Source organism: Mytilus edulis, chromosome 4 (genome assembly GCF_963676685.1).
Source record: "Mytilus edulis chromosome 4, xbMytEdul2.2, whole genome shotgun sequence".
NCBI lineage: Eukaryota > Metazoa > Mollusca > Bivalvia > Mytilida > Mytilidae > Mytilus > Mytilus edulis.
The window spans coordinates 93,482,551-93,495,279 of NC_092347.1; the positions used below are offsets into that span (position 1 = coordinate 93,482,551).

Genomic DNA, 12,729 nt, shown 5'->3' on the forward strand with positions numbered 1-12,729 from the left:
ATTAAAAAAAAAATTGAATCCTTGAAGATCTGAAGATGTCTCGTGCCTCACAATTTTACTTTTTATTCGAACAAAGCTTAAGGATAAACCACTATCGAACACTGACATTTTTTAATCATACAATCATTATAACAGTTATACAGTAATATACAATCGTTAAACAACTTTTGTATTAACTTAACAACAAAGACCGTTCAAAGATCCACATTTAGTAAATACACATGATAAATATAAAGAAACATTTATAAATCGGTAGCTATAAGTCTAGACAATATTTATTGTAAAGGCTAGGCATAAACATGTGTTGATGATAGGTACTTAGGTTTATATATTTAGAAGAACAAATATGCAGTTAATAACGGTTCTCCCTTTTTAGTCAGTTCAGAAATATCGGAACAATCGGAACAAAAGTGCAGACATTATTTATATACCACAAATAAGGAAAATAACTGAATTGTTCAACTAAATGTAGATACCTTGTATATGTAGTTGAACTACACAGATGTGTATGTACAATTATAATTTAAAAGTTTTAACCTATGAATTATACAATGTATATAAATAGGGATAACAGAGATCGTCAATCATACCACACAACATAACAAACCACATTAACCAACAATTAATGTAGTACAGAATTCCTCCGACAATTAATTAAGACACGAGCAGCTGGACCAAATGGCCTTAAGTGGGACAAGCACCAAATCTGGAAGAGTTAAACTAGTTGTACGTGCTCCCAAAAGAATTCCCCTTTTTCAAGTGTTTATTCATCTTAGGGTCTGAGCAATTCTGAAGAAAAAAACAACAAAAAGAGTTATTGAGGCACAAAAATCATCAAATTTTATTTTCAATTTACAACCTACAATTTTTATTTATGGGATGGAAGGCCGGAAGTGTTAAGACTGCCAATGGGAAACTGATGATTATTTCTAGAAAATAACGTTTTGATTTTCAAGAGTCCTCCCAAACACCCTGCCGAAGAGTATTTCCAAGGAGTTTCAAATGTGCAGACACAGTGACTCGCCCCAGTCACACAGTATTTGATTTTTCTTCCCAACTCTGATCTGACGTAACTGAGTATTTATGCACCCATGGAGCAAAGCAGACACCCTCACAATATTAGATACTAGTAGTAGACGCCTAGGTCAAACTGTTATATAATAAAAATGTAAAATTACATGAACTACCGTTACTGTTGACTTAATATATGTTAACGTGGTAAATTAAAGATGTTATAAGAAAATCAGAAACACAAAATTAGATGTGTGGTGATATATTTGATTAAGATTAATATTTCAAAATCTTTGTAAATATATGATAAAAATTTACAAAGTTTTATAATTGACAAAATCTACAAATCACTGCTCTGTAATACAGCGGATTGAATGCTCAGAAAGAAGCAGATCTAGAATTAATGCTTTGTGAAATGTCATGCCGGTATATCTTTTGATAACGAATTTAGATGTAATGTATGACATATATCAATATACTTAATTTTATGCGAATAATATTCATTTGGAATTTTACAAAAATTTTGTAGGCGTTTCGCAAATATGAAACTTTTTTATTTTCAAGTTAACCCTTTCAGCGCCGGGACGTTGTTTTGTTACAACGTTACGTTGCCATACATATGTGAATGACGTTACTATAAACTATACGTAACGTAACGTCAACATGCGACGTACAAGCACATGCACTTTGTTAACGTTAATGGAATAATTATACCACACATGAGACATGGCACGCATATGGAACATTAAATATTATATTAAGAGCAGAATTTTACTGTTTTTTTATTGTTATGGTGAGAAGCCTTTAAAATCAAACATTTCATCTTTAAGTTGCCAATCATCGTATTATAATTTTTTTTATAAAAACAATTATGAAAGAATTAAAAAGATTTTATTGCATGATGATCTATAAGACAAAAACTTTCAACATTTAAAAGTTGTATTCTCATTCCTCAAAGTTGATTCTGGTGTGATATCTTTTAAAACACCTGCCGACGCAGAGTCCAACTTTGCAAATTCTACACCACCACTGAATACGGGATTTCTTGAATCTGTCTGTCCCAGCACACACCACACATTTCTTCCGTTTACCATCTGGTATTCTTTCTGGGAAATGCCTCTCAGTTATTCTGCCCAACTGTCGATGCTCCAGCCTGACTGTTCTTATTTGTTGGTTTCTACTTCCATCTCTATGATTTCCTATCAAATCCTGACATAATTGCTGTTGGAACTTTAAATGGTCTAGCTTTGTTTCAACAACAAAAGTTCTTTTGTAACAGATGAAGGCATTAACTGAAAACGAAGAATAAAAATAATACATATTAATATACGTACCAATGTCTTCCACGAGTAAATCAAAAGAAGAAAACAAAAATGAATACAAAATGAATTTAGGCTTGTACGATTAAGATACATGTCAAATACGCAAAAAATATAAAGAAAAATGATAGAAAAAAACATTTCAAAAAAATATTTCAGCATATGACAATGTGTCTAACCTTTGTTCTTGAAATAATCATGAATAAATAAATGCATTTCGAAAAAAAAAATCCAGGTGAAAAAATATATGAAAGAGAAGGCCAGTGACTGATAAATATATATTAGGGTTATTTCATTTCTTGAACAACTATACAGGTTATGTGATTTCTTTACAGCAGATTTCAGTCAGTATGTAGCTAATGGTAATAGCTTGCTTGTTAGCTAAACCGTGAAATTATTGTTAGGTAAGTTATACTACCATCCTTTTAAAGTAGCTTAGTCCCACAGTGAGATAGATTGGTTTTCTGTTGGGCAAGTCTACTATTAAAGGAGGGAAGTTTAGCTAACCTAACAATGACTTCACGGTTCAGCTAACAAGCAAGGTAACCAAAGAGATTACCTTTAGCTACATACTCACTGAAATCTGCTGTAACAACTATACAAGTTTATATGTAGCTTTTCTATTATCTTTTAATCCATTTCGATATATAAAAATTTGAATCGATCCATTTCATATGAATTTTGTTGATAGTTTTTTCATTGTCAATCAACATTCTCCTTATTTTATAAAGAAATATGTCAATGTCTTTCGACAAACATTTATATATTCTAAACTTGCAAATTATCTTTTACCTGCAGCAGTAACTAATTGATGGAAAAGTAGTTTTCTCCACATTTTCACACTTTTAAAATTTGGCTCAAACTGTAAGAGAAGTTGATCCCCGAGATCTACTCCACCCATTGTAAAGTTATAACGTTTAACAGCGGATGGAATGGCCAAATCTCTTCCTCTACTGTTTGTTGTGTTAATCATGCTACAAATTTATAAACATTTAGTTTTCTTCAAGAACATGAATATATTTTCAAGAAGGTCGAAAATGCATTTATAAAAAAGTAAACTCAATATACAGATTTTATTTGTTTTAGCTTAAAATCATCTGTTCTAAAATTAATTTATTTCAATTGCTGAAATAAGTTTCTGTGGTGTCTGTACCGACATTTTTAACTTGTGCAGCAATAAATATGTCACCGTATTGATTTTAATTTTCGATCATAGTATATTTGATCAAATTATCATTAAAGAAACAATAATATTATAATGATTATAATTTCAACATTACTTTGATGAAACATTGTGTACTTCATTTGTTCTCTTGTGAATAGTTGTCTTATAGGCGATCATATCCAATATTTGTATTTTAAAATAAAAATACATGTATCTAATATACGTTTAAATTTACCTTGCAGAGCCAGTTGTTGTAAGAATGGTAACAAGTCTGCGATCTGCCCATAAAACTGCCATGAGTTGTCCCTGATATTTCACTGTCATGTCTCCTTTTTGAAGTTTAGCAATGCGGTAGCTTTTTGGCATGCCACGTCTGGTTTTAATTACAGTTCCTGTGCAGAATGTACCCTTATCTTTCAAATAATGTACCAATTTGGGACTTGTAAAGAAACTATCAACTGTAACATGATGATCTTTGTTTAAATGAGGTGTCATCAACTCTGTCACTACTTGGTACCCCTGAAAAAACAATGCTTTGAGTTTATATGTTTTTATTTGTGAAGTCCTGGCGTGTAAGAAAAAATGAGAATGAAAATGGAGAGTGTGTCAAAGAGACAATGACCCTACCAAACAAAAGAAAACAACCGAAGGTCACAAATGGGTCTTTAATACAGCGAGAAAATCCCACGAGAATATTGAAGTTTTAAGCCACTTATTTTATTCAATAGATCCTGAAAATATATATTGAAATAAACAGGGGATAAACACGAACAAGTGATTCTATTAGGCAAAACGAAGGCTGGTTTACCGAAAAGTGTTTCACGGTGACCGGCTGTTAGATTTCTTTCAAGATAATATATAAAATATGGACAAGGGAAGTATATTATTTCTAAAATCATAACTATATGCTATCACTATGCCGCGTTATGCCCATTTATTGAATTTAATCTTGAAAAATATATATAGTAAAGGAACTTTAAATTTAAAAAAAGTTACAACATGCAATAATTGACCTTACCTGTCCATTTTCACTTCTTGCTTCGTTTCGTCTACCCTTGTATACTTTAATCTGGTGGGTGTAGCCGGTGTAGGATTCCGCTAAAACCCACAATTTAATCCCCCATTTATGTGCCTTTTTGTTGGACAAATATTGCTTTAACTGATGTCGGCCTTTAAACCCCACAACTCTTTCATCTACACAAACATCCTGGTTAAGTCTGTAAAAATATAAGAATAATAACAGTAGGTGATTTTTTTTTAATATTCAAAGCAAACTTTACGTTTTTGAATAAAAAAAAAATCGTTGTTACAGATGCACGCGTAGAGTGTATATATTTAAATTTAAAAAAAAACATGTAAACAGATATATATTTTTTAGATTTTATTTCTTGCCCACTTTCATTTGTTTCATCGCAGTAATGACAACATTGTAATTAACTTTGGACAAGTTTTATACACAAAGTCAAGGCTAATGTATTATGTGTTTCTGGTTACACAATGTAATATAATGTGAGAGATGTGTAAATTTGATCTTTTTTCCTATTTACAATGTAATAAAATTTTCATTCTTTAACAACATATATAATATCTTCACTCTCCTAATAACTTAAGATGTATTGTATTCTCTTGAACCAAAAAGTACTATCGGACACTTTATTTATCGTACATGTACCTGTAATTTTCTGAAAATGTCTGATTTAAAATGTCTATAACAGGACTGATTGTGTGGAGTGGGTCGTAGCCTGGTTGGTCATGTGGCACTGCTGTCTCGTTGTTGTTACAGTGCAAAAACTGCAAGATAGCCTGGAATCTATTTCTAGACATTACTTGGGCAAAATTTGGTGTTTCCATAGACCATGATCTAGGATTGTTCTCCCAATATGACTCATATGTAGGTTTCTTAACAACACCCATGGAAAGAACTAGTCCAACAAATGCCAGAATTTCCTGGCGTGTCACAGGAGTCCAGTTCTTCAATCGTGCAAACTCTGGCACTACTCTTGGGGGTCGACTTTTTTCATCAATGCACTGGGTGGCATATCGATTTGTTTCGGCAACTAACAGGTCGATAACACTTCTCCCCGGCATGTCTATAAATTTCATAAAGTAATCCAAAATTGTTGAATTTGGCAGAAAATTTACCGGTCCAGTTTGTTCATGAAAATTTGGTTCCGGCAATGAAAAAGTCCCTGGATCTAATACAGGGAACAACGGTCCCCTATTCATGGGAATTCCTTCATCCAGTTCTTCATCTCCCTCTGATTCAGAGTCTGAAATATGTATGTCCGATTCATATTCGGATCCCGAATCGCCGTCGTCCATCATTAACTTTACGCCCAGAAAAATGACGTCATAGTTGACCATGACGTCATCAGAAGATGTTTTTTTTTTACTTGAAACATGTTACGTTATTTTTCTTTAAAACTATATAGGTTTAGAGCATCAAACTGCTGCTGTTGATATATATTTTTTATGTTACTTAATTTGAATAAAAAACGACAAAAATGTCGTTTTGGCGTGCTAGCGGTAAACGACATTTTTGTCGGTTTGGCGCCGAGAGGGATTTGACATTTTGGAAATGATGCAATTAAAATATTTCCTTTTGTAGATGACTAACCAATAAACCTGTGTCGGAAATTACAAATACAAAACGGGTATAAAAAATAAACATGCCTTTGGTGATTCCAACTAGATTGGAATAATAAGAGGTGAGTATCAAAATATAATTATATCATTGTTTTTCCACATTAAAAGTGTGCGAGATATCGTCACAATTTCTTTTAAATGTGTTCTAGCATCTTTGTCTACTAAAATCTTTAGGTTTTTTGTATATTGAAAATATATAAATTATTTTCTAAAAATACATGGTACCTCTCAATAGATATTTAAAGAAAAAGTAATAGCATTGCACGGTGATTATTTGTTCACATACGACACTAGTGTTCTTTACGAAATTAACCAAGTTATGTTAATACAATATGTTTTTTTTTCTGTTGTAGATGCTGTAGTTACAAGTTTCGAATGTACAATGGAGACCACAATATGGATCGAACAACAATGCAAGATGCATATAATATGCCCCTGAAATATCTGGGAATGTACATAGCAGAAGGACTATTTAAGAGAAAAAAATTAAGTATTCAGATTTTGTTTGTTTGAAATTGTGAGATGCAAATATATGTGGGCAACTTATTGTATAATTACTGTTTTATCAGTCGGAAAGCAAGCCCTTAGAAACGACCGTTGTTGCTACTTTCTTAAGACAACAATGGGACTGATATTAAAACCCGCCATTCTGAAATTGCGTTAATTTCGCGGATTTTTTTTTTTGGCGCCAATTTGGAAGTTTATCTTTTTTTCAGTTTCCCACTTGCCATTAGGGTCTGAAATAGATTTATTTTGATTTGTTGAGCATGGAGTTTATTGTCAAAAGGAAAAAAAATCTCAAACATGTCAAATTGGCCGTGTTTTAACGATCCCGTAATGCCGTTGATCGTCGTTTAAAATTATTTTCTTCTATTTTTCACAGATAAACAAAGACTATATGTACTATACAAACAATAATAATAATAAAATAATACGTATCTCAAAATTTTAAAAAATCATAAAGTATTTGACGTTCTTTTACCCCTTGGGAAACCCCGTTTGATCTAAATTCCAAAAGAAAGACATTTTTTGACATTGTAGTTTTTCGGTCTTACACATCGATGTCACCTGGCATCTGAACACAGTCAATGTACACACATTTAGTATGTTTGTTTGAAAAAGTAATGGCGAGATCAGCTGTGAATATTTGACTGGATTAATTATTCTCTTTAAGTCAGTGAAATGTATGACTAAACTAAAACAAGGTAAGGAAATCTTATACTGTCTTTGCACAACCTTAACTGCTTTAGATGCACTGACATAAAACACATTCGTTGTTTAAAATAATACTTTTTTTTGTGATAAAGGAATCCTGCAAAAGTAAATGAGAAAGTATTGTCCTAAATTTCAACTTAGGCAGCCAACAACCATTTGATTTTCTGTAGGGGGTAGGGGTGGTGGCTTTTGATTGTTTTGAAGAAAAAAAGTTTGTTTCCAATTTTGGGATAAAAATAATTTGTTTTTGACCCTGAAAAAAAAAAATGTTTGTTTTACCCTCAGCTGCCATTAAATGAAATGCTAAAATTGAAAGAGAAGAATTGTTTTCAACTTGTCTGGAAAAAAATCCATAGTACCCCCCTCCCTGAAAACAAATGGTTGCTGCCTTCAAACAATCTCTTTCAGAGTATCATTTTAATCAATCTTATTCAAAGCATTATCATACTGACATGAAGTGTGACTTAATTTTGACTTGTGATCTAAAACATAATTGTTGACTTAGCCCCCAGAAACTGCTCTGAAATACTTTTATATAAATGTAAAAATGCATAGTTTTTTTAATGTTATTATTATTTTTTTCAAATAGAAAAAGAAAAATATTACTAAGTCTATTTTGTTCTTATTTATTTTCAAGTTCATGACCAGCACCATTTATTTATTGGTTTAGTGTGTTATTTTTATAATTTGAGTCCATTCATTAGAACTATAACTTGCATGAAATCAATGAGACAACATGGTTATTTTAGTTTGTTCATACAAGGATTGCAAACTAATTTTCCTTTTATAAATTTAAAATAATGAAGATTTTACATTCAGAAAACTTTCATTATGATCTCTTTTATGTTAAAATGAAAATGGTAGGACCAACTTGCAAGTGTCAGTAATGAAAAGGAATTCCTGTTGTTTTTATCATTTTAATACTGTCTTGATCCATTATTCATGAATATTTAGACTACCCCTTGTATAAATTGAGTAGACATTTATTTCTGTGTTAAAATAATTTGGTTGCAGCAGTAAAAAATACTTTAATACCAAAACAAGATTAAATTAACTATTGGAATATTAAATTAATATTAAATTATTAACCCTAGTATGGCACAAAGGGACACATAGACTAGGGCCTATTTCACAGGGACTGAGTTCTGAAAAGTGATAAAATGTGTTTCTCTATTTTTTGGCACATGTTTACAGTATCAAAATATATTTAATAAGATAATTTTTAATAATATCCACATGTAAATAACAGCATATTGCTTGATCATGTTGATATAACAATAGTTTGTTCATGATAGTGTCAAACAAAGGGACGTAACTCGTGAATTACCGTCGGCCCCGCTTCGTCAGAAATATCGACACATCTAACTGGCACATTTGCGTATCTTAGCATATCAACTGGCACAAATTTGACACATCATAGTCCAAGTTATGTTACATAACATAATTTAAATTCAGCATAGCTTCCCGAGAAGTTAAGAAAGAAAATTACGATTTTAATTTTCTGTGACCCATTTTTTTCCTCAACACCTCGACTTTGAAGACACATTTTGAGAGAAAAAAATGAGTTTAATCCATAATTGAGTTGAGTAATATATTTCTTATATACTCAAGAATGTTCACTTAAAAGGAAATTAGTTTTAATTCATGCAAAAAACTACAAATTCCAAAAAACGAGCTTCACTTTTTTTGCTAAAAAAATGCCCATATATGGTAATCACATGACGTCCATTGTTGCTTTAAGAAATGGGGTCAAACCGGGGTCAGCTTTCCGACTGTTATATCACAAACATTCTTTGAGTGTGAACAGAATAGATGAAGGTACAACATGTACAATTTCTATCAATAAAAATGAAGGCACAAAAATGTATGCCAACTGAAGGGCATCCGATACAGTTTCAAGTGAGTTAACTCTTGGCACGACGTTAAGCATTTGAATTCCCGCAAAACGTCACTTTTTGCGGGACGTAATGCGTGTAATTTTCCGTAATAAGAAACGTAATGTGGAATTTCGATGCTCCAATTTCTGTTTCTCCCGCATGCTAACTTCTACGCCATTACTATAAGTGCATTTGATTCTAACAGGATAACAGTCTAATAACATCATAAGAAATAAAACAAATTACTGTTTCTTTGAGATCTTCAACAAAATAATGTAAAGTGAGCAATCTAAACACGACTGACCCTTTTGTTGTAACTAATATCATGCATGGCAATTATCATTTTTATTAACATTCATCATCCATGACATTTTATTGCAGCACAGGAAACCAATGATATTTTAAAACTAATACCAAAAATGTAGGTACACGCCGCTAATATAAAAGAACAAAGTTCTTATTTCCTCAACGTTGCACGTATTTTATCTAACAAAAGACAATAGCCAACAATATGTTTATACACCTGTAATTTTTTATTATGGGACGTATTATGGTACACAAATGTCCGTCGTAAACATGGAACAGCATATTATCCAAATTTCATTAAACTGAACATGGTTGTTTTTTCAGTCATGATGGTCAAACGATCTGTTTAATATTTTGGTGAATTTTTTTAGTTACAGGACTTTATAACTAAAACAGATTTCTCAGTTCGTGCTGTAACTCAAAAACGATTTATGACTATTGCTTAAAAATTTACACACTTCTTAGTTATATTAATCTGAAGATCTGTATATACTTTTTGAGGATGATTCAAAATTTGATTTTAGAGTTATTGAGTTTATGACAAAAAGAGGAAGGTTTCACATGTCGCGCCGTATCTCAGAAACTATTTATAATTATTGCATAAAACTTTATATACTTTTTAGTTAAATTATTCTTAAGATCTGTATACTTTTTCGTGATGACTCTTTAATTCACTTTTGAGTTCTTGAATATTTATTGAGCTTCAATTTGGGGATCATATAAAACATATTGTGATATACAAACATACTATTGAGCAAGATTAATGAATGAGTCAAGATATACTTAGCATGACTTCCTGTACAACCCCGTGTTATTTTAAAAACATGTATAATTGTTTTTTTTCTTCATAACACGACGGGCGTATCATGCGCTCGTAGCGCAGCTGTTTATTTTGTTATTTATATTTTTTGTAAATATATTAGAGAAATGATGGAATGACAGCAAATACAATGCAATTTCCAATATAATCAATGTTTCCAAATGGCATAACTCTTTTAAAAAGAATATTTGATATGCACTGATTTTCGAACGTAATAACTATCCATACGATATCACTTTTATAAAAAGTTGGCAAGAATTGTTCACTTGAAAAATGTAATTAACCAGAAGGACCGGAAGGACAGACAGAGGAATGAACGTGCGATATTTTATGTACGCGCTATGGTGAAAAAAATATATAGTAATTTACCAAACAAATTACGCTATGAGAGAAGGATTTTAATCGCAACTAATCCAATCGTTTTTGCCAAATCAAAAATTTCAACGTTTTAGTTTCATTGTTTAGACAAGAACATTCTTTAGGAAATTGAAGATTCTCTTTTATAAGAGTTTGCTTTTGTTTTATGACCACATAAAACAGAAGATATAGTATAATTGCCAATGAGACAACTTTCAACAAGAGACAAACATGACACAGAAATTGACACCTATAGGGCACCGAACGGTCTTCAACAATGAGCAAGGCCCATACTGCATAGTCAGCTATAAAAGTTCACGAAATGACAATGTAAAACAATTCAAACGAAAAAAGTAACGGCCTAATGTATGTGCTGCAATTTATGTACATAAAAAAGAAGTTCCGTTTGCAGGATAATGCTGAGTTCACACGTAATTCGAATTCGATACACATTAACTAATTAAATTTGATTTACTGTCCAAATGATGTGAACTTTTAATTCGTATCAACAAAAACGGATTTCTCAGTGGTTAAAATTGAATAAAAGGATTTTAAGGAATATTTGTAATGAAACAGCAGCCCTACAAACAAAACAAAACAAATCTAGAGGTCAACATACGGTATGAAATAATATACGAGTGTGTACAGTAAATGTACCTGTACATGTATGTCAAGTTCTAAATTGCCGAGTCTTTAATTTTAAAAGCCGTAAAAATTATCAACAGTCCGTTATAACTTTTCTTGAGATGTTTTTCACTTAGACCACAAACAGAGAGAGGTATTTGTTATTCACATGATTTTATTTCCGGAAAACAATATAACCAATTTATAGATGGTACTTTACAAGCAATATTTATACATCTGAAAAATGTCGCCGGTAATTTGCAGAGATAACGTCGAAATTGTCTGCCAGCGACGTCGTGCACTTTAAAAAATAGCGCTAACGTTGAGGTTACAAAGGAGGGACGCAATTTTTAGGATAAATCGCGTTTATCATGGAATCAAGCACGGTGACCTATATTTTTTTATTTGAGATTTGGAGAAAGCATGTCAAAATGCAGTTTATGCCGAAAAATGATAAAAATGACATTTTCAGAAACAGTTTATTTCCATTTTTTAGGTTTAAAAAAATACCACTTTGAGCATCTGGTCCGCAATGTCAAGCAAGGCTTGAATAATTGTATAGTTATTCGTGTAGTGATTTATTTTTTTTCTTTTTGTCACTTATCACAGCTTCAGATTGAACCCGATCTTAATAATGTACGACGAAAAATATCTGCTCCAAAAAATTGATAACATTGCCTAATTGTTTTACAAAATTGCACAAATCCCCAATTTTCTCGAAAACAAGCACGGTGACCTATGTTTTATTTTGTGTTTTATTTTATAACTCGCCAAGGCCTACAACATATTACAAAATTATAAAAATGACATTTTATCGAGAAACAGTATCGGATACCACATTAAGGTAGATCATAAGTAAATCTTTTTTGAGACAGAATTTTCTTATACTTAGCCAGAATGAAGATTTTAATATGCTCTTTTCAAAAATATAATAAAAAGTAGGGGTCACCGTGCTATTTTTCAAGCTATGAGTCGTTGAAAATTGCCTAAATTTGGTTAGATTGTTAATGGAAAAACACAATTGTGTGCATAAAAAATAATCTATGAGATAGAATTTTGAAATAAATTGTGAAAAGATAGGTTTTGTAATATGTTTTAAGAAAATAAAAAGAAAAAATGGTGTCACCGAACTTGTTTTCTTGCTACAAGTAAAAAGAAAAAAATTCCCTATCTGTCCAGTATAAATTTTTTACTAAAAGAGTTATCTTCCCTGAAATGGCTCATTTGAAAAAAATGATTCAGAAAGCAAAATAAAATGATATTTGTTTAATTATTTTGAATTATACAATAAATTGCCAAGTTTTCTTTATATTATTAAACAGTCTAACCATCAAATTGCAAATCTGTCTCCAAATTTGCAGATTTAGGCAAATAACTAGACCGGTTTTT

At 31.5% G+C, this 12,729-nt stretch overlaps 1 protein-coding gene across 1 annotated transcript; it reads right to left on the minus strand.

The window, feature by feature from the left end:
• Window positions 1-1,848: 1,848 nt before the first annotated feature.
• Window positions 1,849-5,984, minus strand: LOC139521076 (piggyBac transposable element-derived protein 4-like). Its single transcript, XM_071314334.1, has 5 exons — window positions 5,168-5,984; window positions 4,514-4,712; window positions 3,731-4,014; window positions 3,123-3,304; window positions 1,849-2,303 (listed from the first exon to the last, which is right to left on the minus strand). Exons 1-5 carry the CDS (start codon window positions 5,857-5,859, stop codon window positions 1,957-1,959), a joined length of 1,704 nt encoding a protein of 567 aa, XP_071170435.1. The 5' UTR covers window positions 5,860-5,984; the 3' UTR covers window positions 1,849-1,956.
• Window positions 5,985-12,729: the final 6,745 nt, after the last annotated feature.